This window comes from Medicago truncatula, chromosome 2 (genome assembly GCF_003473485.1).
Source record: "Medicago truncatula cultivar Jemalong A17 chromosome 2, MtrunA17r5.0-ANR, whole genome shotgun sequence".
Classification (NCBI taxonomy): domain Eukaryota; kingdom Viridiplantae; phylum Streptophyta; class Magnoliopsida; order Fabales; family Fabaceae; genus Medicago; species Medicago truncatula.
Window position 1 is genome coordinate 9,177,150 of NC_053043.1, and position 25,665 is coordinate 9,202,814.

Below are 25,665 nucleotides of genomic sequence, written 5' to 3' on the forward strand. Positions count from 1 at the left end.
CATTTTTCCGGTGGCAAAAGTTATGGTGCATAAGTTATTTCCTTATGCACCGTGCATAAACACATCACAATCATCAGATTTCTTTTATTTTGAACAAAAATGGTTTTGACTCACTTTGGGGGTGTAGGAAGCAATTATGTTGGAATTTATGCACCATAACCACTCCCCTTTTCCGGTATATTTTTCAGAATTTTTTTTTTTTTAAGGAAGAAAATTGAAATCGTCCTTTTTCGTATTAAATCCGGAAAACAACCATAAAGAATTTCGGTAATGTTTAAATTCCAGTTTTGCTTTGCCTATATTAATGGCCAAATATTTGAAATAGATCATTTACGTTTCTAAGGTTTCAGATAAGATTTTAGATAGGTTTTAAGTTTCGAGTTTTGTTTCGGATAGGTGTTTTAAGTTTCGAGTTTATTTTAGATAGGTTCTTTCTATCAACCTCCGTTAAGCCAAAGTTGATTTGGTTGGGGAAAAATTGATGTCAAGTGTCAGAGAGAACCACATCACCCACTTAACGGACATATCAGCTTTTGCTTAACGGACAAAATAACTTTGGCTTAACGGAGGTTGACAAAAAGGATTTATCCGAAACAAACTCGAAACTTAGAGGACCTATCTGAAACCATAGAAACTTAAAAGACCTATTTGAAACTTAAAGGATCCAGAGAGATATTTGACCTATATTAATGTATATGCACGTAAGAAGCAACGTGTTTTTTATGGCAAACACTGTGAAGCAAACATGAATTTTTTTAATTTGCTGTTCAACTCCATTGTCCAAAGACATATATATAGATCCTTAGAATTCACAATAGTATGACTATACCCCAGGTAACGGAACTCGAGAGATATTGAAAGATTATATGTAAATTAGATGAGAAGGAACGGACATGACTATGTCCAGGGATCAACGTTACATGAAAAATGTCGATATGAGAAGGCTCCTGCAGGTATCACTACTTCCCTTGAATCTATTTCTTTTTTATTTTTTTTTTATTTTTTTTGTGATGGAATTAGGAAAATATCTTTGATGAAATAGGACACTATTTATCTCAAACAGGAGGAGGGAGGCTTGGGGTCAGGAGGATTAAAGAGTTCAATTTGTCATTACTTTGAAAATGGTGTTGGAGTTTGAGAGAAGAAAAAGCCAGTTTGTGGTCTAGAGTTTTAGCTACGAGGTATGATGAGGAAGGAGGAACTATAGGAAACCGGGGGGGGGGGGGGAATAATTTACTTAACATTCAGAGGGTTGCTGGAGTGGGGGATGGTAGTTGGGTCACTGATCATTTACGGCGTGAGGTAGGGGATGACAAATGAACTTTATTTTGGTGGGATCCTTGGTTAGAGGGAGGAATTTTGAAAGATAGATTCAGTCGTCTTTTTTATCTCTCCGGTAACAAATTGTGGCACACATGGTTTCATTAGGTTGGGGGAGGGCGGTGAGGCGTGGAAATGGCGCAGTTATTTGCTTGGGAGGAAGAATTGGAGAGTGATTGTTGTGCGCTTTTACTACCAATTGTTTTGCAGGCTGATGTGAGTGAGGTGGACTTGACAACTTCACGCCTCTCTAAGATACAATGTTGCTATTGTTTACAATTATTTGACATCAAGAGACCAATCTCTACATAATAATCAATCATACTTCCATCTTTTGGCACAAGGATGTTCCTTTAAAAGTCAACATTTTCGCTTGGCATTTATTATGTAACAGCCTTCTAACAACCAACAACTTACTCAGGAGAAGGGTAATCCAACAAAATGCATTATTGTGCTCAGGTGGCTGTGGCTATGCAGAGGATATCGACCATCTATTCTTGCACCGCGAATTTTTTGGTCAAATTTGATACGGTGTTTATACTTGGCTCGGGTTTGTCTTAGTCAAGCCAGCTAATGTTCATGACCACATCATTACTCGGATCGTTGGGTAGCTTCTCTAAATCCATTTCTTCTGCTCTCTACTTGATATGGCTCTCTTGTGTTTGAATTGTTTGGCGTGACAAGAATTCCAGAGTCTTCCAACAAACGGGGAATTCTATTAATCAGCTTCTAGATAAAATTAAGCTCCAATCTTTTTGGTGGTTGAAGGCAAATCACCCTAATTTTGCTTTTAATTAGCACAAATGGTGGCTTAATCCTCTTTTATGTTTGGGAGTTGTTACTTAGTTTCAATTTGTTTCAGTCTCTTTTATGTGTTCTAAGCGTCCCTGTTTTTTGGCTATAACGCTTGGCTTATTTTGGTAAACTTGATGTAAAAGATACTTTGTTTCCTTAGTTCTCCTCTGACACTCCTTGTGCTTGAGAAATTAAATGTTTAGTTATTTAATCCATTTTATCTTTAAAAAAATCTGAAAAATAAAAACATTGGGAAAGTGATTGAAAGTTTTCGGAAAAAAATGCTTACCAGAAATGTAAGTTAAAGTTTTTCGGAAATTTTAAAAGTGAGGGTGGAAAATTTAGGTGTCAAAAGTTAAATAGTAAAATAGATCAAATTAATTTTTTTTAGCGAAATGTAGGTTGAAGATATAACCGTAGAGGTATAGCGTAAAATTTCCTAATAATGGATGTTGAATTCATAACATCTCATCTCATTTTATCACCCACTTTCTTGTCCTCCACCCATAGTGTAAAATTTATATATAGTAGCGTGGGGTTTATAAGAGTAAAAGCCCCTTAAATACCTTCTTTTATCTTTACTTTTTTAGTCTTCCATTAAAATTATGAGAATATAGAACACATATGGTCCTTATAACGAGTTTAGTGACAAAATTCAGACACACTGAGTTTAAAGAAATAGAAAATTACGGACTTAAACTCGTTTTCCAGCAAGACAGCAAGTCAAATATTCATGCAGCTTTTACCATAAAAAAAGATATGTAAATTAATTCTTATAACGTCAAAAATCATATTAGTCATTTTGATTTTATATTTATATTGTGGTTGCAAAGTGAACTATAATGACAGTATCATGATTGGATATTTGGATGTTCCCTAATAAAAATTATGATTGGATGTTGATGTAAAACTATTTTACAACTACATTGCATCTCCACTAAACTCTAAAAATCTAATACATTTGTCAAAAATAAAATAAATGTGATTCATAAAGAATATTAATTTCAAATTGAGACTGATATTTCTCACAAAGATATTATAATCTCATTGAAAGAAAGAAAGAAAAATCGAAAAAAAAGTTAACGAATGTGACCCCATAAAAGGGGTAAAGTTGTAGAGGAATAGTGAGGGGCATGTAAGCCATTCAATTTATTGTGGTAGTTAGAATTGAACAATAAGGGGATTAAAAGGAATATACGTATAACCAAGATACACTTTATTGTAAGCATGTGGTGAATGTGTAAAGAGAGATGCACATTGCACAAATACCTTATACCTACCAGTCCTATTTTGCTTCATGTGACTTTTTTTGGGAGAGGAAGGAAAGAAAAGTGGTTGTTGGTTGCTTCCATTCTCAGCAAAAAAAAATATAAATAGAACTAAAACTTAGAAAGCTCTTTCCGTTACTTCTATTAACTCTACTTTCAACATTCTATATACACGTACTACCCACCACCATCTTCATTAGTATAGAAAAATGATGAAAATGGGAGGGATTATTGTTGTGATGGCGGTGGCTATGATGAGCATGGATGTGGCAACAAGTGAGGTGCATCATGTGGTGGGAGGAGATCATGGGTGGGATCCAAACTCAGATATCTTATCTTGGTCTTCTGGCAGGGTCTTTAGGGTTGGAGACCAAATATGTATGTCTCTTTCTTTACCAATTTTTATTTTTATTTTGTTAATTCTTCTTCTATTTTCATGAGTCCTTTCATAAAATATGCTCTTTTATTTATTGTTATTTTTCTCACAAGAGCTAGATTCAAAATGGAATGGTTGGGGGAAAATGATATATTTGTTTTATAGAAAAAATTTAGGATGAGAAATGGTTTAAGGCTAGGCAGAGAGAACCTTAGAGCACCTCCAAAGTTTTTTTTTTTTTTTTGAAACGGCAAATATTATTTAAACCGAAACTCTCGCAAGATGCAGAGAGGTGGAGAAAAAATACAAGGATGCCACCTATAGGTGTAACATCACAAAAACTCCACAAGAACCTTAACCAAGGGGGAAAAAAAACAAACCAGATGAAACTATGATAGAGCTATGACGCTGAAATCTGGTTAAAACCACTAGAATTCAACCCCATAGCCCCCACAGCCCCCAAAAACAGCACAATCAGATGATGACAACTCCCCCAAAACCAGCAGGAGCACGCTGTCAGACACACAGGCAGCAAGTGAAAGCTGCTACAACCCAAAGAACAACCAGCAGGCAGACTCATTCATTTTATTTTTTAGTAATGACAAACATTTTATTTATGGGCAGGGTTTGCGTACTCAGCAGCACAAGGATTAGTTGCAGAGTTAAAAAGCAGAGAAGAATATGAATCTTGCAATATGAGCAACCCTATCAAGATGTACACTGAAGGTTTACATACAATCCCACTTGAGAAGGAAGGAATAAGATACTTTGTGAGTAGTGACTCTGAGAATTGCAAGAATGGTCTCAAACTCAATGTTGAGGTTCAACCTAAGGACTCACCTTTACATGCCTTACCCATCACTCAAACTGCTGTGGCTGATGGCCCCACTTCTCCTTCTGGTTCGACCCGTTATGGTCACAATGTAATTCTTTCATTATTGTTATGTGCCATTATGGTCCTTGCTTATTGATATAAGACTAAATTTAAGGAGGATAATTAGTTCTATACTTCTATCATTTATGTATGACATATTTGAAGACGAAATATTGATGAGTTCTTTAGATAAGGTGTTGTAAGCAAAGCATGTTTAAGTGTAGATTTGGTTTTACTCTGGCCAGTTTGTGTTGTTGCGTTTGATTTGAAGTATTTTGCATTTGGGTTAGTTTTCTTTTTTAGCACTTCAACCATAGACAACAGAACAAAAAAAAATTGGTGTTTTGGAATTTTGGATATTGATATGTTATGAAGCTATTACTTATGTCAAATATATTTTGTTTAAGGAAGTTTCCTGTGTAGTCTTAGACTGTTGTGATATTGTGCGGCTTACAACCCATCTTTAGGGGTGTTGTTTGACATGCATGGTGCATTTTTTCATATTGGTACCATTCAAACAAAATTAGTTTTTCTAACACCACTTTCAATATATCATTTTTAAAACAAAAACCAGTTTCACTAAAATCAATTATTTCAAAGTCAATTTATTTTAAAAATATTGTTTAAAAATTAATAATTTTTATTTGCTATGTCACGAAATTTTTATCAACTAACATTTGTCTAGAAAATTGTTATCGTTATACAACATGAAAAGTAATGATAAATATGCATATGCATTACTACTCTTGTACAATTTGAATCTATCATATCATTATTTAGTATAAACTTTTTTTCAAGGAATTAACTGGTATAAGTTGTCTATGCAATGGATTAGTGTAACACCATCTCCGTGTCTAATACAACACTCTGAAATCTGTTTTTTCAAGAATAACAAAACTCGCACGCGTAATGGTCATCAAGTTGCTAAAATAAAATCAAACTTCTTTTGGCATCTCGAAGATAATGCACACTGAAAGTTATCTGATATTAACCGGTATAAGCTGTCAATGGTGTATTAGCATATCTTCCAACACAATCAATTACTGGAGATTGCAAAGTTACTTCTCTCTCAGGATAACATAACTGGATCCATTGGTTTTCTGTATCTTAGAGATTCTCTTCAGGATATTAGCAAAAGCTTCCTTATCCTGCACATAACAAACAAGCACGTGCAATGTTCAGCCATGTTTTAAAAAAATAAACTGATGAGAGTTCCTGGTCAATGTTCTGACCAATTACTATCAATCCAACCAGATAACATGAAAAAGAGAAAGTAAATAGTTATGCAGTATACGAACAAGAGAAGGCAATTATACTAGCTGGGAAGTGGGAACAAGTCTCGCATCGCGCTAGAAAAGGGGAGGAAGAATATGTTCCACCCTTATTTTAAACTTAATGCTGCCACTAATACTATTTGATTTTGAGCAAATCAACCGTGGGCTTTTTCTCCCTTATCTTAAACTATTTAGTTTTTCTGTTAATCCATCAAATGGGTTTATATTAGGTCAGAGACTGAAATTTTAACCAAAAGTTCTAAATTTTAGACGATTAGAACAGTTCACTGATTTTGATCAACTCATTCTGGTTCAACAAGGAAAATGTGTTTTCCTTTTTCTGGACAGTTATTTATATCAGCAAATTGGTCTAGTCGGTATTTGAAATTGGCTACAAATCATGAGTAAAACTATTTTTAAATGTTACATATTAATACATGACTGCCTCGGGCTAAGAAAAGGTGTCATAAGGATTCTTACGTTTATACTTCATGTATCCAATCATCCATCCAAAACAAAGGAACACATCAACAGTTCATCATAATATTATTAGTTAGATTGCATCATTTTAATCCAACATTGACAAATATCAGTCAGAAATTCATTCTAATGATTAAAGTAATCATAATAAAATTTAGATGTGAGATAAGTGTGAAACTGAAACCAATTTATAGTTTTATATTCTTTCCGTCCCCTAATAGCCTTCACATTTGCAACAAACAAAAAATTGTCACTTTTTGTATTCAATGTAATCTTGATTATTTTTTTGTCAATTGTATATCTAATTAATACTATGTGCATCACTCCCAAATTATTATTCTGCACTTAATAGTAATGATAATGAAAATACACCAATGGTTAATAAAGTTAATTTGGTAAAACTGATATTCTCTTTCATTCATTTATAATTTTCTCTTTAATTTGTGTGAAATGACATAATATGAAAATTACTGTGGGGTGGAGGAACCATATCTAAATTTTGACCAAATGTTGATCAAGAATTAGCCTTGGGTTTCCGGGAGGAGGGAGCAAGAAAAGGAAGGATTGGATGGACTGTGTAAAGATAATGAAATTTAGAATGGCTAAGCAAACATATTCAGTTTAAACAAGGAGAAAGAAAAATTAGAACATACCTCTTTACATCTTAATCTTGCCCTAAATTTAGCTACAAGCTCCTGTGTGGTTAACGGAGTCCTCTGCAGTAGAACAGCCTTAATTTCTTCCTCGGTTACAGGTCCAGAAGCTGCATTAGAAGACCCAGAGTTTGATGACGGTGGTGGTGTACCTCTTGGAGGTGCATTACTTTTGGACGAAGATCCATTGACATCTTTTGCAGAAGATTTTGGTTCCTGATTCAATAAAATAATGAAGAATTTTAACAACAGCAATAGGAAAACGCTCTAAAAATTAAGTTATTTATAAAATAAAAAGTTATCCGACAAGTTTTTTCAAAATATATTGTATGATGTGTTGGAATATATTAAATATCTCATAATATTTTTAATTTTATATTAGAGTATCTTAGTTTATCTTTTAGAATCATACTATACAGGATGATTAAAAAAAAAAAATTATACTATACAGGATGTTACAATATTTAGTTGTCCAAACCATTTCAAAAAACAGTTACCCAACAAACTCGCTTTGCCTTTGGTTTTAAAAATATCCGGTTTCCAAGGATCCATTTACTTTGTGAAAACATTTTCTGTTATCATTTCCTAAAATTTGTTAGTTTTACTTATTAACAATGAGAGAAGAGATTCTTAAAGTGAGTCATTGTGACAGAAAGAAGATCAAGTGCTAGCTAGGAATGATGTGTTTCAGGAAATAATGGACATAGTTCTTTTGAATTTTCATCGTTTCCAGAAATGCAAGACAATTGTTCACTTCAAGAGTCTTTTCTCTTTATTACCATGTAGGAATAACACAAATTTTAGGAAACGAAAATAAAAAATATTCAGAGAAAATGTACCCTAAATAAGCTACAGTCCAACTTAATTGTTCAATTCTGTATTTTACAATGTGCTCATAACAGCACGTTAATGAAAAGGTAAACCAAAGCAACAATTATAATAAAAGGAGCCCTCATTATTAAGCTAGCCGACAAAAAGCAATGACTTACATTTTCTGTCTTCACCTTCTTAGGTGGTACACTAATAGATGGCTTTGCTTCCTCGTTTGCTTTTCTTTTCGCCTTTGAAGACTTTGAAGTAGGTGTTCCACGAGCAGGTCCTGTTGCTGTAGGTTTTGAAGGACTGTTATCAACAGGTTCTTCCTTAGGTTCCTTCTGCTTAGTAGCAGTCACAGCAGGAACACCGTCTTCGTCGTCAATCTAGAAAAATAAAATTGATCCGCTGATTAACAAGATATGCTGAAATCCAATCCAAACTATAGGCAAGGATTTAAAAATGGCAGTAAAGTTGGAACAAATCAGCCACTTCCTCGACATAGTTACAGAAAATGTAAAGCTATCTGTAGCACACCATAAAGGGAGTATAATTTGCACTGAGCTATGCTTATCTTTCATCTTATAAGTGGAACAAAGAACAACAAAAATTATAGTAAATAGAAAGTAAGTAAAAGGAAAGGGAGAAGTGAAAAGAGAAAGAAGGAATAAAACCCATACATCGTCGTCATCGTCGTCATCATCATCATCAGATTCACTTAGACCACCAGTTCGCCCAAGCAGCTTCTTCAGCTCTTTCCCAGATTTACTCAGACCTCCCCCTTCTTCATTATCTTCATCCTCCTCCTCCTCCTCATCGTCCTGCAATTATGATTAAAAGAGTAACTTAACAAGGAATGCTTGAATCAACAAAACCAAAGAAACCAAATATGGAATTTTCCTCATCCACTCCATGTTATATTAGATATGCATATGTCCCCAAAGATGTAAATACTCCCTCCGGTCCTATTTACAAGAAACATTTGACTTTTTTGAGTCATTAAATAATTGATGTATTTGGTCTATATTTTAGACTAGATACATCAATTACTCAATGAATCTAAAAAGTCAATTGTTTCTTGTAAATAAGACCGGAGGGAGTATAAAGGATGCCTGTCATCAGTCTCTAGTTAGGTTCCTAAAACTTGATCAAAATGTAACCCAACTCACATACAAACAAGAGTAACTGACAGGAGTTTGCACCTATCTAGCAAGGGAATGTATTTTATAGATGAAAAAAGGGAAATAACAAATGAAAAAGAGCATGATGCATTGCGTGTATCCCCTTGTAGAACAGATGAACAAACCCATTTTTTGTTAGGTCAAGGTATAGCCCACAAACAAAGATTACACGAGACTTCTTAGTTCAGAACACATTTTCTCTCTCCTTAAATCATTTCCTCTATTTTCTGCCTTGTGTTGAGCATACAAAAATAGACCTGTAGACTTGTGTTTGTATTTGGGAAACCCATCAATATAGGCACCCATAAGCAATTAACTAGTCCTCAAGGTAGAAATCATGAGACTACCCTAGAAGGTGCATTTAATCTACTAAAAACATCTATCATTGTATCTAAACTCAATTTACTTGTGGGTATTGTAAAAAGTAAAATCAAGATTTAGATTAATGAAGAAGAATTATATGATGGTAGGAATGGATAAAGCTAATATGAAAAATGAGAATGAAGTAGAAGGAAGAAGAAAATGAGGGTAGGAAGAAAAAGACAAAAAAAAACGGTGACTTGTAGGTGTAATTGTAAAGAGGAATGAACATGGGCAAAGTGTTGTTTCTTTTATTTCGTTTTTGAAAAACGGCTCAACCCAGCATCTTAGATTCTCAGTTAACTCACTGATTAAGTGAGAAAAGCTAAGCTAACTTGGATTTTTAGTTAATTATAATTTTTCACCACCAACCCACTAAGTGGAACAAGGCTTGGTGGTTGTTGTTGTATAATTTTAACAACCCAACCCACCAGTGAACTTGATTGGCTTTGCATATGATACAAAACAAATATGGGAAATGCTAACGAGTGCCCCCGGGGCACACTTTAAGGACCTAAATAGTAAGTTTTATAAAAATTTGTGTATTCAATGCATTGGAAATTGAAGTGTTTGCCTTTTTTAAAGAATAATTTCTTAATTTGGAATCCTTAAAGGGTACCTGGAGGCACTCGTTAGCAAGATCCAACAAATATATACAAGTTGTACATAAAAGGAAAAAAAAATTAGGGACTGAGAGAGATCACAGCTGCGAATCTCCTCTATCTAAGGAAACTAGCTGTATCAAGGAATAAGAATGAAACTAATAAATAGTAAGAGAAATACAAAAAGTTATCAATATAATCAACCAGATCAAATAAATCCATCTAGAGAGTGACAAAGATATGGGGATTCTTAGAAATTGTGATTGGGCCCAACACAACCCCACATAACCGGCTTGTGAGGATTATCCCCACTTATAAACACGTCGTTAGGCCATCTTTTATCCGATTTGCAATTCTTTAACAGGGATAAAATGTTTTAGCTACTTTATTCGACAACAATTTTCACAACAACGACAAAACCATGCCATGTAATCGGTATTAAGGTCCACCGATAGACCGTTTACCTCCAATTCTCGCTCATTACCTCTATGGTTTGGCCTATAGTTTCCATCGTCTCTCTTTACCTCTAACAATTAAATTACTCCCTCCGTCCCTATATGTAACCACCCTTTTCCGTCCCTATATGTAACCACCCTTTTCCTCTAATAAAAGGGTGCTTAGATATAGGGACGGAGGGAGTACCTTTCATTTAGTTAAATCCCTCTTATGAAGGATAAAAGTCCATAAATAAATACATACTTCAATAAATAACCAATTGTAGAATAAGCCATGACATAGAACGGGCAATATATAACTGACGTATCACAAGTAAAAGAATTTGTGGACTGGAAACTGACCTGTTTGATCTCAGGAGGAGCGGGGACTTCGGGAGCCAAATCTTCCCTTTCCTCGGGATCATTACCAACAGCTTCATCATCATCAGTGAAAATCTCTTCATGCTCCCAATCATCACCTGTAACAGGTGTACAAGCACAACTATACTCAGAAAGAATAAGCACTAACTCATTAAAGTGTTTAGAAAGATTTCAATCCATGCCGAGTCAACTTTTAAGAAGCAATCAATTTTATTTCTTTATTACTCTCTAAGCTATCGTCCTCTAGGTGAATAGATAACAGCACTGGACATTGTAATTTATGACATAATGTATACAGTAAAATAATTGTTCACTACATAAAACTAACTAGAAGTAAACTGATAACCTTCAACATGGATTCATGAAAAAATATAAAACAAACAAGGCAAAATACTCACCCTTTTCAACATCATAATCATCCTCATCATGGTCCCCTCCCCTTGGACCTTCTTCATCATCATCAAAGGTGTTTTTTTTATTCGGTCTTTTCTTCCTATCTACTTCCTCGTCTTCATCTTCCTCTCCTTTATCAGAGGAAGGACCTTCATCTTCATCATCACCAGTCTTTTTACGGCCTCTCCCACCCCCTGCGTTGCTCTCCTTGTCATCTAACTTCCCATGTTCACCAAATGCAGCAGGCCCATTGTTTGCTGCTTTCATCATCCATCTTTGATATCCATCAGCAGTTTTTTTCCTATTTTTCATCTTCTCTTCTGCTTCCTCTAAAGTCAATTGCTTATATTGTGCAACCTTGTTAAAGTTGTACCTACAAAAAAGCATGCCAAACTTTGCATCATCCTACTGTCTTTGAGCAGTAACAAACACAGATAAGAAAAGGAAGATAAAACCATCCACTAACACAATCCTTAACAAGCATACCAGGAACCAGCAGGAATGGCAACAAACTCCTTCTTTTCCTTCATTAGCAGGTAATACGTAGCTGATTGTGAACCTTCAAGATGACCCTGAAACTGGGACTGACCTGTTTCATCCTCCAAGAGCCAAGGCCTGTTCTTGTACTTCTCCTATGCAATGCAACACCAAATCACACATGAACAAAAAAGAAAAACAAAATTGACCTATTACAACCCAGAGGCAATAATTCACTTTCTTCATGACAAACACATAATCCTCTTTTCATGTCCACAACAATCATCAATTAAACAACTCAATATTTTGACCCAACATTACCATGACATGATGGCTTCGGTATTCATCATACTATTAATAAAATACAATTCGCTTAAATGCAATTCTTTCATTTATATATAGGAATTAATGAACCCCCCCCATAAAAGCCAGTTTTCTCGCACTCAGGCTGAAAACATGTTCGATATGCTAGTTGGTGTAATAAAGAAATAGTAAACTACCAAATTTGCCTTTGACTTTGTAAGGCACTCTCAAATAATATGAGTAAAATTTGACAGAGTCAGGGACCTCTTTGAAATTTAATGCTTACTCTAAAAAATACATCGAGTATTCCAATTTCATAACTTCTCAGGGAGCATACACAGTGTTTTTAGGCAGTTATTCTCTATTTAGCATAGACACTTCTGATTGAAGATATGTCTCTGGTATCTGACACATCTCAGTGTCCGACACCGACACGTGATTTACATTCAATTTTCTTATTTTCTTAAATTACTACTAATGTCGATGTGCCGGTGTGTTTCCGTCGTCGTGTATGTGCTTCATAGATTCTTCAATATTAATACAAGAAAACCACGAAGACAAAGCAATAATCCAAAAACAAATTAGAATACCCTTGTAGCATCAGTAACTTGACGACCCTTCAATCCATCTTTCTGCAAAGACCATTTATTCTCAGCACTTTTCTTCTTTGAAAAATCAGGCAACCCAGTCATAAACCTTCCAATGAAATAATTCTTATCATTTGCCGAACTCGCACGAACATTATACTCCTGTAAAAAAAATCATCAAAAAAATCGCCCAATTTCAAAATCTAATTCAAAAAATTGAATAAACACAATCATACTCGAATCAAACGAGTGAGCAACGCGCCACAGGTGGAGCATTTAGAGCGATTTTCCGCCATGGTTTTGCCACAGGGGGCGCAAATAGTCAAGTGCTTGCAATTGCTTCCGTAGAGACCGGTGGTTTCACCGCATCCGCTACAACTGGATTTCAATTGAAGATCCATTATCGTTGTTGTGAATCTTTTCGCTGGAGATTGAGATTTATGATACGATAAACGTAGGAATTATCGTTCTAGGGTTTCGTGAATGGGATTTCGCTCAGTTCATGGTTTGGTCTTTGGGATTCGTTTGCTCAGTTTCTGAGGGTAAGAACTCCGACACAATGTTCAATTGGTTAATTGCTTCGTTCCTTTCTCAAAACTCTCACATAAATAAATGGAAAGTGTTTTTGGTTACAGTAATTAAGTTTTTGGTTACAGTAATTAAGGTTGCAATAATTAAGGTTTCACCACATTGGTTGTATGCTTTCTTTTATTAAAAATAAAAGATATTTATTAATTTAAATTGATAGTATTTGTATTTTATTTTTTTGAATCAGCTAAATTTATTCTCGTCGAGATTGTGCAAGACGCACAACAACTCACGGATTGAAACAAAGTACAATACAAGGCGCTAAAACAGGACTGTCAAAGAGGTGGATTCTAGGGCGAGGGTTCTATTAAATCCCTCACCGGTGAACCACTTTGAACAACAAACAAAAGTTATTAGATTAATCGAGCTTAAAGATTCTATTATGCACCGCACATACCAGATCACATCTCTCTTCTTTTTCCTCCTACCTTTTTTACTCCCAAACTCCATGCTGCCCGCTGTCTCGTAAATCCCTTCAACTTATCCTTATATCAACATCTCCGATCAATTTCACTACCACCATTTGAGATGCATTTTATGGCTATGATAGTTATCTCAAATAAGACAGTAGAAAATTGAAAATCTGTTTCTTTTATTAAGATGTGAATATGATAACTATAGGAAGTGAAGGAACAAGGTTTAATATGTTAGTTTTAAAGAATCTTTTTTATTTTCTCTTTTGAGATGTACGAGCAACCGAATCATTTTAAATTGAAAGCAAGGTTTTTTATTGTGCAAAATATATGTTTCATGAAATTAGATATGGAATTAAGGGTTTTGAGTGCCAAAACGAAGAGTGTTAAGGTTTCTTTTGTCACTGTAGATTAGACAATGGAGGCAGTGGGTGGATGAATATCTGTCAAAGGGCAGCAGTTGAACGAAATGCAGAGATAGAGGGTGGGGTAGGGATTGTGTGAGGAAATACATATGTGTTCTCATTTTTTATCTCTAACTCATCCAGATCTTTTAAATTAATCTGACGGTATTTAAAAGTGGTTCACCGGTGAACCACTTATTTGATGGTTCATCCTAAACACCACCCTGCCAAAGATAGTATTTTTATATACCACAATTTTTTTTTTTTTTTTTATATAAAGTATATTGATGCTACACAAATTTAAAGTTTTTTTTATGTTGAAGCAACTGATTTTTTATGGTACAACATAGATTTAAAGTATCAACAAAAATGATCCTCTCAAAAAAAATCAACAAAAAAGATAAATATATGAACAACGCATACTCCCTCCGTTTCTAAATATAAGCAAATTTTACTTTTTAGATTCTTTCAATTAATGATGTATGTGGTTCATAATATGGACTATATACATCGTTAATTGAATGAACTTTTTTTTATTTTTTTGACAAGTAAAATTTACTTATATTTAAAAACGAAGGGAGTATCATTTAGATTAATAACATAAACAACAAAATATATAAGTCAATATATATATATATATATATATATATACACAACTGTTTGAAATACTCGTGACTCAAAACTAATTTTTTTTGTGACTGCAATCTTTATCTTTTTATGTGTAAAGCAAGACCGTTCTAAATATTATAGTGGAATTTAATTGATTCTTTTGAATAAATAATTTAAATTTTATTATCAAGTTGATAAAATTATAAATACTATAATTTAAATAAATGGTAAAAATGGAGAAAAATGTACTACACCAACTTATGTATCACATTCATACATAGGTATAAAGATTCAATATTAGATGTATTTTTTTTTTCTTTTTTAAATAGAACATGCAATCCTTTAAGTTAGATGTTTATAACAAGTTAGTCAATTTAAGTGTTTTTTTTTGTTTTTTGTTACAAATTGGTTTCTTAAGTCATAAAATTCATTCACTATTTTTCTACTTTCCTCAAACCCGGTTAAAAAGTGTTTATTTGGAAGTTTGATGTTAAGTTGGTATGTCCAAACTCACCACTCTCAAAACTATTGTTTATAGGTGTATTATTCAATCTTGATTTGAAAAAAATAATTGATCAATTTATTTATTTATTTTTGAATAATTGATCAATTTATTGATTTGTAATATTGTTGATGAAATATTTATTTATAAAATTATGCTTAAATTAAAAAAAAATTATGTTATAAGCACTTTTGAACCTACTCCATTAATGTTTTTTTTAAACACCTACTACATCAATGTTAAATAGTTCATAAATACTTTTTAACAAACTTGACCGAAAAAATAGGTAACAATGTAAATATTATATAACCGAAATGCCCAATTAACTAACAAAAATTGAAAGGATGAATTTATAATAAAAAAAACTTTAAAATTACTTGTTATAAATATTTAACTTAAAAACCACGGGAGGTATTTGACCTTTTATTTATTTTTATTTTTTAACTTTTTTATTTAAAACAATTTTTCTAACCGATTTTATATTCAACCCATTTTTTTATTCAATGTTTTTTTTTTTTTAAGAAATCAAAATGAGATATATTATAGACACCGGTGACTCACCTCGCACAAGGTGTGGGAGGGAGAGATGCTTGCAAAGTTTACAACAATTTACAAAGTCAAGGTGTTAAAACAGAGCACCATAGAAACAAACAAGCTAAATTACACAATAATACCCATACAAGAGAGAGAATGTTTCCACCAGTCATGATAATTGTAGCTGAAGGACAAATGCTTTGATTTTAACCATAAAAATGAATTTAGCTTGACCTTTTCAATAAGCATAAAAGAGGTAGCAACCGTCTCTTGGAAGACACGATTATTCCTCTCTTTCCAAATAACCCAAGCAGCAACAAACCAAATGATCGTTTGAAATAAATGAGAGGACCTTGGCATACGTGCCATTTTTGTGAATTGTTGAAAATGTTGTCGAAGGTCACCTGGAGAGACCGCATAAATACCTAACCAATGCTGCACATCAAACCAAAGACCGCTGGAAAAGTCACAATGGAGAAATATATGCAATGTCGTTTCAGACGCACCGCACCCTGTTGCACACGTTGAAGCATCAAAATGAATAACTCTGGTGGCCTTTCACCGAGGCAGGTGGCTCTGTTTCAACTCCTCACATTCTCCCATTCTTCCGGTCTTCTGGATCTAGGAGAACATGGATTTCTTGAAACCCTTCAAGGGTTGGTCCTTCGTCGTATACCGACTTATGCAGCTGCCGCCATATTTGAGGTGGTGGGTGGTTGTATTTCCTAAAACGTTGGTTGTGATGGTTGATATCATGTTAATTTTTCATCATCGACGTTTGGTTTGAAGACCCTTTCACGGGTTTGGTTATGTGTTACACACGTTGTTCCAAAATTTGTTGTTGTTGTGGTAGTTGCTGCGAGATGCTCCGCCGTTCACATCTCCAGCATCATCCTTAGTGTGTTGTTGCAGGCTATGTTTCGTAACATATTTCTTTGGCTAGAAATAGCCATTTTCTATTTTGTTGCGCAAGTTGTGGGTTCGGGAAATTGTCACCGTGTTGGTGGTTAAGTTCGGTTGTCATTCCTCCAAGACAAAGACACGAGTTCAATTTTGTCTTTGACTTCCACTCCGGTATACCGGTATAAGGGCCAGAAGTGGCTGTTAATTTGCCGCCATTCTTCGGAGTAAACAGTTGGTGATCGTGGATTCATTAGTTGCCGTGTTGGCGGTCGGATCCACTTCCCGCATTGATTCAAATTGCTTCCGTGGTTATCTATCCCAGTCATCCTGTTGATTGACATGAGACTGTATGGACTCGAAAGAGTCCTTAATGCTTGTTGCCGTTGTAGGAGGGTTGATGGCACGTGATCCGGTTTCGTGTTGACAATCAATTCGTTCGCCAAACTTTAGACATGCGCTTAATTGTTAGATTTGTTTAGAGTTGGTTGTGGATTTTTTATTTTTTGCCCATTAGGGTTGTTGATCGGGTCAGGTTTTATGTCTCCTCAGTTTTATGTAATTTTTCCTTTTTTATAATAATATTTATATGAGCAACTTACAACATATTAGAGTAGGGTTCCAACTTAGTTGGACACCATTCTTTTTGATGTCATTTTACTCTTGGCTTATCAAAAAAACTCAATAAAAAATAATTATGTTTTTTAAGGGAGAAATAACTATGTTATGTCCCTACAAAAAATTAATTATGTTAGACCAAATTGAATAATACCATTCATTAAACAAATCTCAACACGAATCCATCAACATTAAAATAAATCCAAAACATGAGTTTATAATGGCTTTGCCATTTCGTCTATCTACAAAAAAAAAAAAAAAATCCAAAGCATGAGTTAAGTCTCAAAATCAATTCACCACCACAAAACAAGTCTCAAAATAAAACAAATATAATTTGTTCAACAAGTCAAACAATTAACTAGATCAGCCTCATTATACTGACCTGTAAATAACATAAAACATAGAAAAGCAAATGATCTCAATCTGAATTACAAACAAATATTTAGTGAAATTAAAGAGGAAGAATCAAAATTTCTAGGATAAGTTAATTGACAGGATATTTCTGGTATAGTCTTTCAATGGTAAAGGAAATTAACAAAGGTACAACTATTGCAGTTACATGCAAAATTAACAAGCTTTTTAAGACAAGCAAATCAAAACAAATGCAGTGACCCCAAAAACAGAGCAAACAAATGCCCAAATACTTCTAACTCCATTTGATGCTGCCATTTTAGTTATAATCTCTACAGATTTAACAAAATCATTAATGATGTATAATTTAATATTATATTGCTTTTAAGAAAACCACATGTGATGACAACAAGATACATTATATCCCCTCATGCAAGATTAGATAGAGCAACTGTAACCGATTTTTAATATCAATTTGGCAATTAAAGAACAGACATGTCCTTCCGCCTTGTCATTGAAGAACAGATATTTGCTTCTTTAAATTGTAAAATCTCGTTAAATGAACACACATAGAACTAGTTGCATTATCATACTTCATTTTCCATCACAATAGTTGCATGCAGATTTCTTTTCTATGTCTATTGTGAAATGATTCCATGACTCTGAGCAGTTCTTATGCTTCTTAAAGCGAGGAGGTTTGCACTATTAGAGACTGTGGGTATAGGGGTAGAAACTGCATGCTTTTTTTCAAGAAATTAACTGGTTTAAGCTGTTTATGCAAATGCATTAGTGTAACACCATCTCCATCTCCAATAAAACACTCTGAATCTCTTTTGTCGAGAATGGCAAACTCAAATGGTCAACAACTCACCATAATTGATACCAAACTCATCATGGCATCTTCCAACACAATCAATCACTGGGTATTACATATTACCAAAAGCTTTCTTATCCTGCACATAACAGAAAAGCACGTGCGATGTTCAGCCAGGTTTTTAAATTAAACTGTTGAGAGTTCCTGGTCAATGTTCTGACCAATTTAACTATCAATCCAACCAGATAATATGAAAAAGAGCAGTAAATACTTATGCCAGTATACACGAACAAGAGAAGGCAATTATACTAGCTAGAAAGTGGGAACAAGCCTCGCATCCACTATCAAAGGGGAGAAGTATACGTTCCTCACTTGTCTTAATGCTGCCACTTGTACTTTTTGATTTTGAGCAAATCAATTTTTTCTCCCTTATCTTAAACGACAATTTAGTTTGCTGTTTATCTATCGAATGGGTTTATATTAGATCAAAGACTGAAATCTCGGCCAAAAGTTCTAAATTTTAGATGATTAGACCTGTTGACTAGTTTTGGCCAATTCATTCTGGTTCAGCAAGGAATATGTTTTTCTTTTTTTTGGACAGTATCTATGTCTAACTCCAATCTATAGTTGAAACGGTCTAGTCTGGTTTTCAAAATTGGCTACAAATCAGCAAATCATGGTTAAAAGTATTTTTAAATGTTATGTATTAATACATGACCACCTCAGGCTAAGGATTCGTATATCCAATTATCCATCCAAAACAAAATAACACCACAATAGTTTACCATAATTGCATTAGTTAGATAGATTGCATCATTATAATCCAACATTGACAAAAAATATCAGTCACAGATTCATTCTAAAGATTAAAGTAATCTTCATAAAATTTTAATGTGACATAAGTGTGAAACTAAAGCCAATTTATAGTTTTATACTCTTTTAGTCCCATAATAATTGTCACATTTGCAAAAGAAAAACTGTCCCAAAAAATTTGTCAATTTTGATTTTCAATGTAATTTTTAATTGTTTTTTTTCTTTCAATTGAACATCTAATTAATATTATGTGCATTACCCCCAAATTATTATTCTACATTTCACATTTATGATAATGGAAATACACCAATGGTTAACAAAGTTAATTTGGTAAAACTGATACTCTCTTTCTTTCACGTATAAATAACTTTTATATGACAATTAATGTGGGGTGGAGGACTGGAGGGAGTCCTTTTCACTATATATAAATTTGACCAAATGTTGATTAATAATTAGCCTTCGGCCTCAGTGGAGGAGGGAGCAAGAAAAGGCCGGACGGATGGACTATTTAAAGATGATGAAATTTAGAGTGGTTAAGCAAACATATTCGGTATAAAGCAAAACTAGAGCTTACCTCTTCACATTTTAATCTTGCCTTAAATTTAGCTGCAAGCTCCTTTATGGTTAATGGAGTGCTTTGCATTAGAACAGCCCTAATTTCTTCCTCAGTTACAGGTCCAGAAGCTGCGTTTGATGACTGGGGTGGTGTACCTCTTGGAGGTCCATTACTTTTGGACGTAGATCCATTTACATCTTTTCCAGATGATTTTGGTGCCTGATCCAATAAAATAATGAAAAATTTCAACAACGGCACTAGGAAAACAGTCTAAAAATTAAGTTATTTGTAAAAAAAAAAAGTTTCCAGACAAGTTTTGTTTAAAATATGTTGAATGATAATTTTTTTTGCTGGGGGGGGGGGGGGGACAGTAATCCAGAGTTCAGTTAGCAGGTAAGTAAAGTCTGGCTAAGCATTGTTCCGACCATGAATTAACTCGGGTTCCTGGGGGAGCTTATTAACCACTTAAGTCTAATCACTTGGTTAAAAATATATTGTATGGTGTTAAAATATACTAAATATCTCATAAATATTTTTAATATTATTTTAGAGTATCTTAGTTTATCCTTTGGAATCATAATATGAAGGATGTCACAATATTTGGTTCTCAAGACTGGAAAGTGCTACCATGTTAAATCAGGAGAATTGTTGTCCAAATCATTTCAAAAAACAATATCCCAACAAAGCAGCATGGCCTTTGGTTTTAAAGAAATCTGCTTTCTAAGGAAGGGTCCGTTTACTTTGTGAAAACATTTTCTATTTTCACTTCCTAAAATTTGTGTTAGTTTTACTTATTAACAAGGAGAAAAGAGATTTTTAAATTAAGTCATATAGATCGTGAGAAGATAAAGTGCTAGCTAGGAATTATGCGTTTCATGAAATAATGAACCTAGCTCTTTTGACATTTTACTTGTTTCTAGAAATGCTAGATAGCTGTTCACTTCAAGAGACTCTTTTCTCCTAATTACCAAGTAAGACCAGCACAAATTTTAGGAAATGAAAATAAAAAATATAGTAAACGGACCCTAAATAAGCTACAGATCAACTTAGTTCGCCAGTTCTGTATTTTACAATGTTCTCCAAGCAGCTAAATTAATGAAAATGTAAAGCAAAGAAACAATTATATAAAAAAAATGGTGCCCTCATGATTAAGCTAGCCAACAAAAGCGATGACTTACATTTTCTGTCTTCAACTTCTTAGTTGGTACACTAATAGATGACTTTGCTTCCTCATTTTCTTTTCTTTTCCCCTTTGAAGTAGGTGTTCCACGAGCAGGTCCTGTTGCTGTAGGTTTTGAAGGACTGCTGTCAATAGGTTCTTCCTTAGGTTCCTTCTGCTTTGTAGCAGTTATAGCAGGAACACCATCCTCGTCATCAACCTGGACAAATAAAATTGATCCACTGATTAATGAAAGATGCTGAAGTCTAGTTCAAGCCATATTCAAGTATTTAAAAATGCCAATAAAATTGAAACTAATCAATCAGCCACTTCCTCGATAGAGTAGTTACAGGAAATGTAAAAGCTATCTGTGGCACATCATAAAGGGAGTGTAGTTTGCACTAAGCTATGCTCATCTTTCATCTTATAAGTGGAACGAAGAACAATAAACAATTGTAGTAAATCGACATTAAGTAAAAGGAAAGGAAAGGGAGAAGTTAAAAGTGAAAGGAAGAATAAAACCCATACATCGTCATCATCAGCATCCTCTTCATCAGATTCACTCGGACCACCAGTTCGCCCAAGCAACTTCTTCAGCTCTTTCCCAGGTTTACTCAGACCTCCCCCTTCGTCATTATCTTCATCCTCCTCCTCATCATCATCATCATCCTGCAATTATGATTAAAAGAGTAACTTAACAAGGAATGCTTGAATCAACAAGACCAAAGAAACCAAATATGGAATTGTCCACATCCACTCCATGTTATACTCTATATGTACAATTTTCCAAAAGATATAAATATCAAGGACGCCTGTCACCAGTCTCATGGGTTAGGTTCCTAAAGCTGGGTCAAATCGTAACTCAACTAACAGATAAACAAGGGTAACTGATAAGAGTTTGCTCAGATAGACCATTTACCTCCAAATCTCTCCCAATGGTTTGGCCTATAGTTTCCTTTGTCTATCTTTTACTATTAAATTATCTTTCATCTAGTCAACCCTCCTTATGGAGGATAAAAGTCCAAAAATACATATTTCCATAAATAAATCCATACCTAATTACCTAATGTATAACCAATTGTATAATTAGCTATGACACGGAAATGGCAATATATGATTGACATGTCACACTCACAAGTATAAGAATTTGCGGATTGGAAACTAACCTGCTTGATTTCGATAAGAATTTGTGCACTGGAAACTAACCTGCTTGATTTCAAGAGGAGCGGGGATTTCAGGATCCAAATCTTCCCTTTCCTCAGGATCATTACCAGGAGCTTCATCATCATCAGTGAAAATCTCTTCATGCTCCCAATCATCACCTGTAACAGATATACAGGTACAACTATACTTACAGAAAGAATAAATACAAACTCTGATTTGAAAGTTTTCAATTTATACCGAGTTAACTCTCTCTCTCTCTCCACACACACACACACACACACATATATGGAGAGAGAGAGAGAGAGAGAGAGAGAATCAACGGTATAGTCAAGCTAATTAGTTGTGCTACGAAATCAGCACATTGTACTTAGATGCTATAACTCACGGGTTATCCTTATCCAAGCTCTACTCAAGTCTTGCGAGCTTATCGGTCTTTCACTTTTAACAGATTTTTGTGTTAGATAACTTTTAAACAATATGTTCTCAGATTGTCCTATTAGCAGTTTTATGATGTATATGGTAAAAAAATTGTTCCCTGCATGAAACTAACCAAAAGTAAATTGGTAACCTTCAACATGGATTCATAAATATAAAACAAACAAGGCAAGATACTCACCCTTTTCAACATCATAATCATCATCATCATCATCATCAAGGTCCCCTCCCCTTGGACCTTCATCGTCATCATAGCCACTTTTTTTATTCAGTCCATGTCTATTCTTCTTATCTACTTCCTCATCTTCATCTTCCTCTCCTTTATCAGAGGAAGGACCTTCATCATCATCATCACCAGTTTTTTTACGGCTTCTCCCACCACCTGCGTTGCTTTCTTTGTCATCTAACTTCCAATGTTCACCAAATGCAGCAGGACCATTATTTGCTGCTTTCATCATCCATCTTTGATATCCATCAGCAGTCTTTTTCCTATTATTCATCTTCTCTTCTGCTTCCTCCAAAGTTAATTGCTTATACTGCGCAACTTTGTTAAAGTTGTACCTAAATAACAGCATGCGGAACTTTGTATCATCCTACTGTCATTGAACAGTAATAAACACAGATAAGAAAATAAAGAGCAAAGTTATTTCCACGAACACAATCCTTAACAAGCATACCAGGATCCAACAGGAATGGCAATAAACTACTTCTTTCCCTTCATAAGCAGGTAATATGTAGCTGATTGTGAACCTTCTAGATGACCCTGAAATTGGGACTGACCTGTTTCATCTTCCAAGAACCAAGGCCTGTTCTTGTACTTCTCCTATGTAATGCAACAACAAATCACACATGAACAAAAAAGAAAAGAATCGACCTATTACAACCCACATGCAAATATTCACTTTGTTCATGACAAATATTATCATCTTTTCATGTCCACAGCAATCATCAACTAAACAACTCAGTATTTTGACCTAACCTTACCAAGACACGGTGTATTCAGTATCGTACTATGAATAAAATACAATGCACTTATCCACATGGCACCATTGTCATATATCTTTTATTTATACATATGAACATACGAAATAAGAAAGTATTAAAGGTTCACAACTTCAATGAGAGCATATTTTTAATTAAAATGTTGTGTTTTCAAGCAGTTCTTTTCTCTGTAGCACAAACGCTTATAATCGAAGGCGTGCCTAACAAGTGTACTAGGGGTGTTCATGGGTTTGGCAGTGAGCGGGTTGGTTTGGGTTGGTCATTAAACTCTTAACTTTTTAAAAATAATTTTAAAAAAATACTAATTAAATGACATTGAATTTCATGAAAATTCTAACATTTACACTAAATTTTAGAATTTAAAATGTCAACACTTGAAACACTTCAAGATTAACACATAAAAGTCTTAAAATGTATTACAAAAAATGAAAAAATTAACATTTTTTTCCGAGCAGGTTGGATTCGCGGGTTCGCATGTTTGAAATCATAAACGAGTTACCCAATCCGAACTACTTCCGATTTGAATGAGTTAGTTCGATTTGGACCCGACTTGAACTGGCTCGGGTAAAATGCAGGTTTGAATGGGTCATCTAGACCTATGAACACCCCTAAACACGACATTGACACATTTTATTACATTGAATTATGTCCTTTTCTCAGATTAGTATTGGTGTCTACTTGTCCCTTCGCGTCCATGTTTATGCTTTCATAATAATAGGTTCTTCTAAATATAGTTCAGGAAAGCCACAAAGACAAAGCAATAATCCAAGATCAAAATTCAATACCCTTGTGGAATCAGTAACTTGACGACCCTTCAATCCATCCTTCTTCAAAGACCACTTATTTTTAGCACTTTTCTTCTTTGAAAAATCAGGCAACCCATTCATAAACCTCCCAAGAAAGTATTTCTTATCAGTGGCCGAACTTGCATGAACATTGTACTCCTGTCACAAAAAATCCATCAAAAAATGCACCTCGCAAACCTTAACAGAAAAAAGATATTGAAAAATTCAATGAACGTGATCGTACTCGAATCAAACGAGTGAGGGTGGTGCCACAGGTGGAGCATTTAGAGCGATTTTTCGCCATGGTTTTGCCGCAGGTTGAACAAAGAGTCATGTGCTTGCAATTGCTTCCGTAGAGACCGGTGGTTACACCGCATCCGCAACAGGATGATTTCAATTGCAGGTTCATCGTTGTTGTTGTTGAATCTTTACGACGGAGAATGAGATTTATGATTCGATTAACGAAGGAATTTTGTTTCTAGGGTTTCGCGATTGGGATTTCGCTCAGTTCGTAGTTTTGAGGCGGAAACTCAAACGCAATGCCAATGTTCGATTGTTTAATTTTGAATTTTGATCCTTTTCTTCGGTATATATTTGCCTTTTTGTTTCTTGAGCGGCAAGAAGTAAGTATTTGTTTGCCTTTTAATTTGCTTTCAAAAGGGTTTTATGGTAAAAGAAATGCTAGGGTCACACCCCCTAACATACTCCAATAAAAACTAGCCACATCATCCTTTCTTTTTGTTTTTTTTAACCTGCAACCGCTACAAACAACAAAGTACTTTAACCTTAAAAAAAAAAACATTTTTTTGGTTCACCATCTTCCTCCAGAATTTTTTTTGTGCCAATGGCCATAGTGCTAGAGACAACAACAAGATCCTCCTCCTTCAAAAGTAACGGCACCATACCAAGAGGATCCATTTCTGATTTGCTTCAATTTGTGGTCCCTTGTACATCCCTTTTCAAGAAGTCGTGATGATATTTCCTTCATTGAAGATCCATGAAAAATGTCATCATTGTCAATTTGGTACCGATGATTCCAATATACATGTTTCAATGCTCACCTTCACACCAGATTCATCTTTTTCTTTCATTTTGCAATTTCAAAAATTGATAAGAGGAGTTGTTGTTAGAAATTGAAAACAAATTGAATTAAAATCGGAGAAGGAGGGTATTGAAACTGAGAGCGAGAATGGGAGAGAAATGGAAATGGAACGATCAAAGGAATTAGAAAATATCAGAAAATGAAATGATGAATTAGAAATACAAAACGATATTCGTTCATTCAAATCGATTGAGTGCATCAGATAAAAACATCACTAAAAACGTAAAGGGTTGAATCTGTGAACAAACTCACAGCATCCAAGTTAATAGCATACAACGGCAAAATGCCTACAAATAATATGATAAGACTTAAGTCACCGAAATACCCATGCTTCCGGATCTGCAA

The 25,665-nt window shown here is 34.4% G+C and overlaps 3 protein-coding genes across 3 annotated transcripts; 1 reads left to right on the forward strand and 2 right to left on the reverse strand.

Annotated features, from left to right (window-relative positions):
- Window positions 1-3,341: 3,341 nt before the first annotated feature.
- On the forward strand, window positions 3,342-4,983 carry LOC11409519 (mavicyanin). Its single transcript, XM_003594157.4, has 2 exons — window positions 3,342-3,761; window positions 4,384-4,983. The coding sequence occupies exons 1-2, from the start codon at window positions 3,593-3,595 to the stop codon at window positions 4,728-4,730; spliced, it is 516 nt and encodes a 171-aa protein (XP_003594205.1). The 5' UTR covers window positions 3,342-3,592; the 3' UTR covers window positions 4,731-4,983.
- A 360-nt stretch (window positions 4,984-5,343) lies between these two features.
- Window positions 5,344-13,211, reverse strand: LOC11406415 (transcription initiation factor IIF subunit alpha). The gene is made up of 9 exons (XM_003594158.4): window positions 12,808-13,211; window positions 12,575-12,733; window positions 11,691-11,836; window positions 11,210-11,577; window positions 10,794-10,909; window positions 8,534-8,674; window positions 8,030-8,239; window positions 7,041-7,256; window positions 5,344-5,781 (listed from the first exon to the last, which is right to left on the reverse strand). Exons 1-9 carry the CDS (start codon window positions 12,970-12,972, stop codon window positions 5,692-5,694), a joined length of 1,611 nt encoding a protein of 536 aa, XP_003594206.1. The 5' UTR covers window positions 12,973-13,211; the 3' UTR covers window positions 5,344-5,691.
- Window positions 13,212-17,639: 4,428 nt separating this feature from the next.
- On the reverse strand, window positions 17,640-24,760 carry LOC11405916 (transcription initiation factor IIF subunit alpha). The gene is made up of 9 exons (XM_039830355.1): window positions 24,463-24,760; window positions 24,219-24,377; window positions 23,109-23,254; window positions 22,613-22,992; window positions 22,039-22,154; window positions 21,361-21,501; window positions 20,852-21,052; window positions 19,692-19,892; window positions 17,640-18,443 (listed from the first exon to the last, which is right to left on the reverse strand). The coding sequence occupies exons 4-9, from the start codon at window positions 22,929-22,931 to the stop codon at window positions 18,417-18,419; spliced, it is 1,005 nt and encodes a 334-aa protein (XP_039686289.1). The 5' UTR covers window positions 22,932-22,992; window positions 23,109-23,254; window positions 24,219-24,377; window positions 24,463-24,760; the 3' UTR covers window positions 17,640-18,416.
- Between the last annotated feature and the right edge of the window lie 905 nt (window positions 24,761-25,665).

What these genes read in the sequence shown, in the direction of transcription:
- LOC11405916 (XM_039830355.1), bottom strand. Translation starts at nt 22,931, where the DNA reads ATGAATAATAGGAAAAAGACTGCTGATGGATATCAAAGATGGATGATG. An exon ending in CTCCTCTTGAAATCAAGCAG is followed by an intron (nt 21,502 to 22,038) that starts GTTAGTTTCCAG and finishes TCATAATTGCAG; the next exon opens with GATGATGATGATGATGAGGA. An exon ending in CAAGATTAAAATGTGAAGAG is followed by an intron (nt 18,444 to 19,691) that starts GTAAGCTCTAGT and finishes TGTTATGTGCAG; the next exon opens with GATAAGAAAGCTTTTGGTAA.
- LOC11409519 (XM_003594157.4), top strand. Translation starts at nt 3,593, where the DNA reads ATGATGAAAATGGGAGGGATTATTGTTGTGATGGCGGTGGCTATGATG. An exon ending in TAGGGTTGGAGACCAAATAT is followed by an intron (nt 3,762 to 4,383) that starts GTATGTCTCTTT and finishes ATTTATGGGCAG; the next exon opens with GGTTTGCGTACTCAGCAGCA.
- LOC11406415 (XM_003594158.4), bottom strand. Translation starts at nt 12,972, where the DNA reads ATGGATCTTCAATTGAAATCCAGTTGTAGCGGATGCGGTGAAACCACC. An exon ending in GCCATTCCTGCTGGTTCCTG is followed by an intron (nt 11,578 to 11,690) that starts GTATGCTTGTTA and finishes GCTTTTTTGTAG; the next exon opens with GTACAACTTTAACAAGGTTG. An exon ending in CAAGATTAAGATGTAAAGAG is followed by an intron (nt 5,782 to 7,040) that starts GTATGTTCTAAT and finishes TGTTATGTGCAG; the next exon opens with GATAAGGAAGCTTTTGCTAA.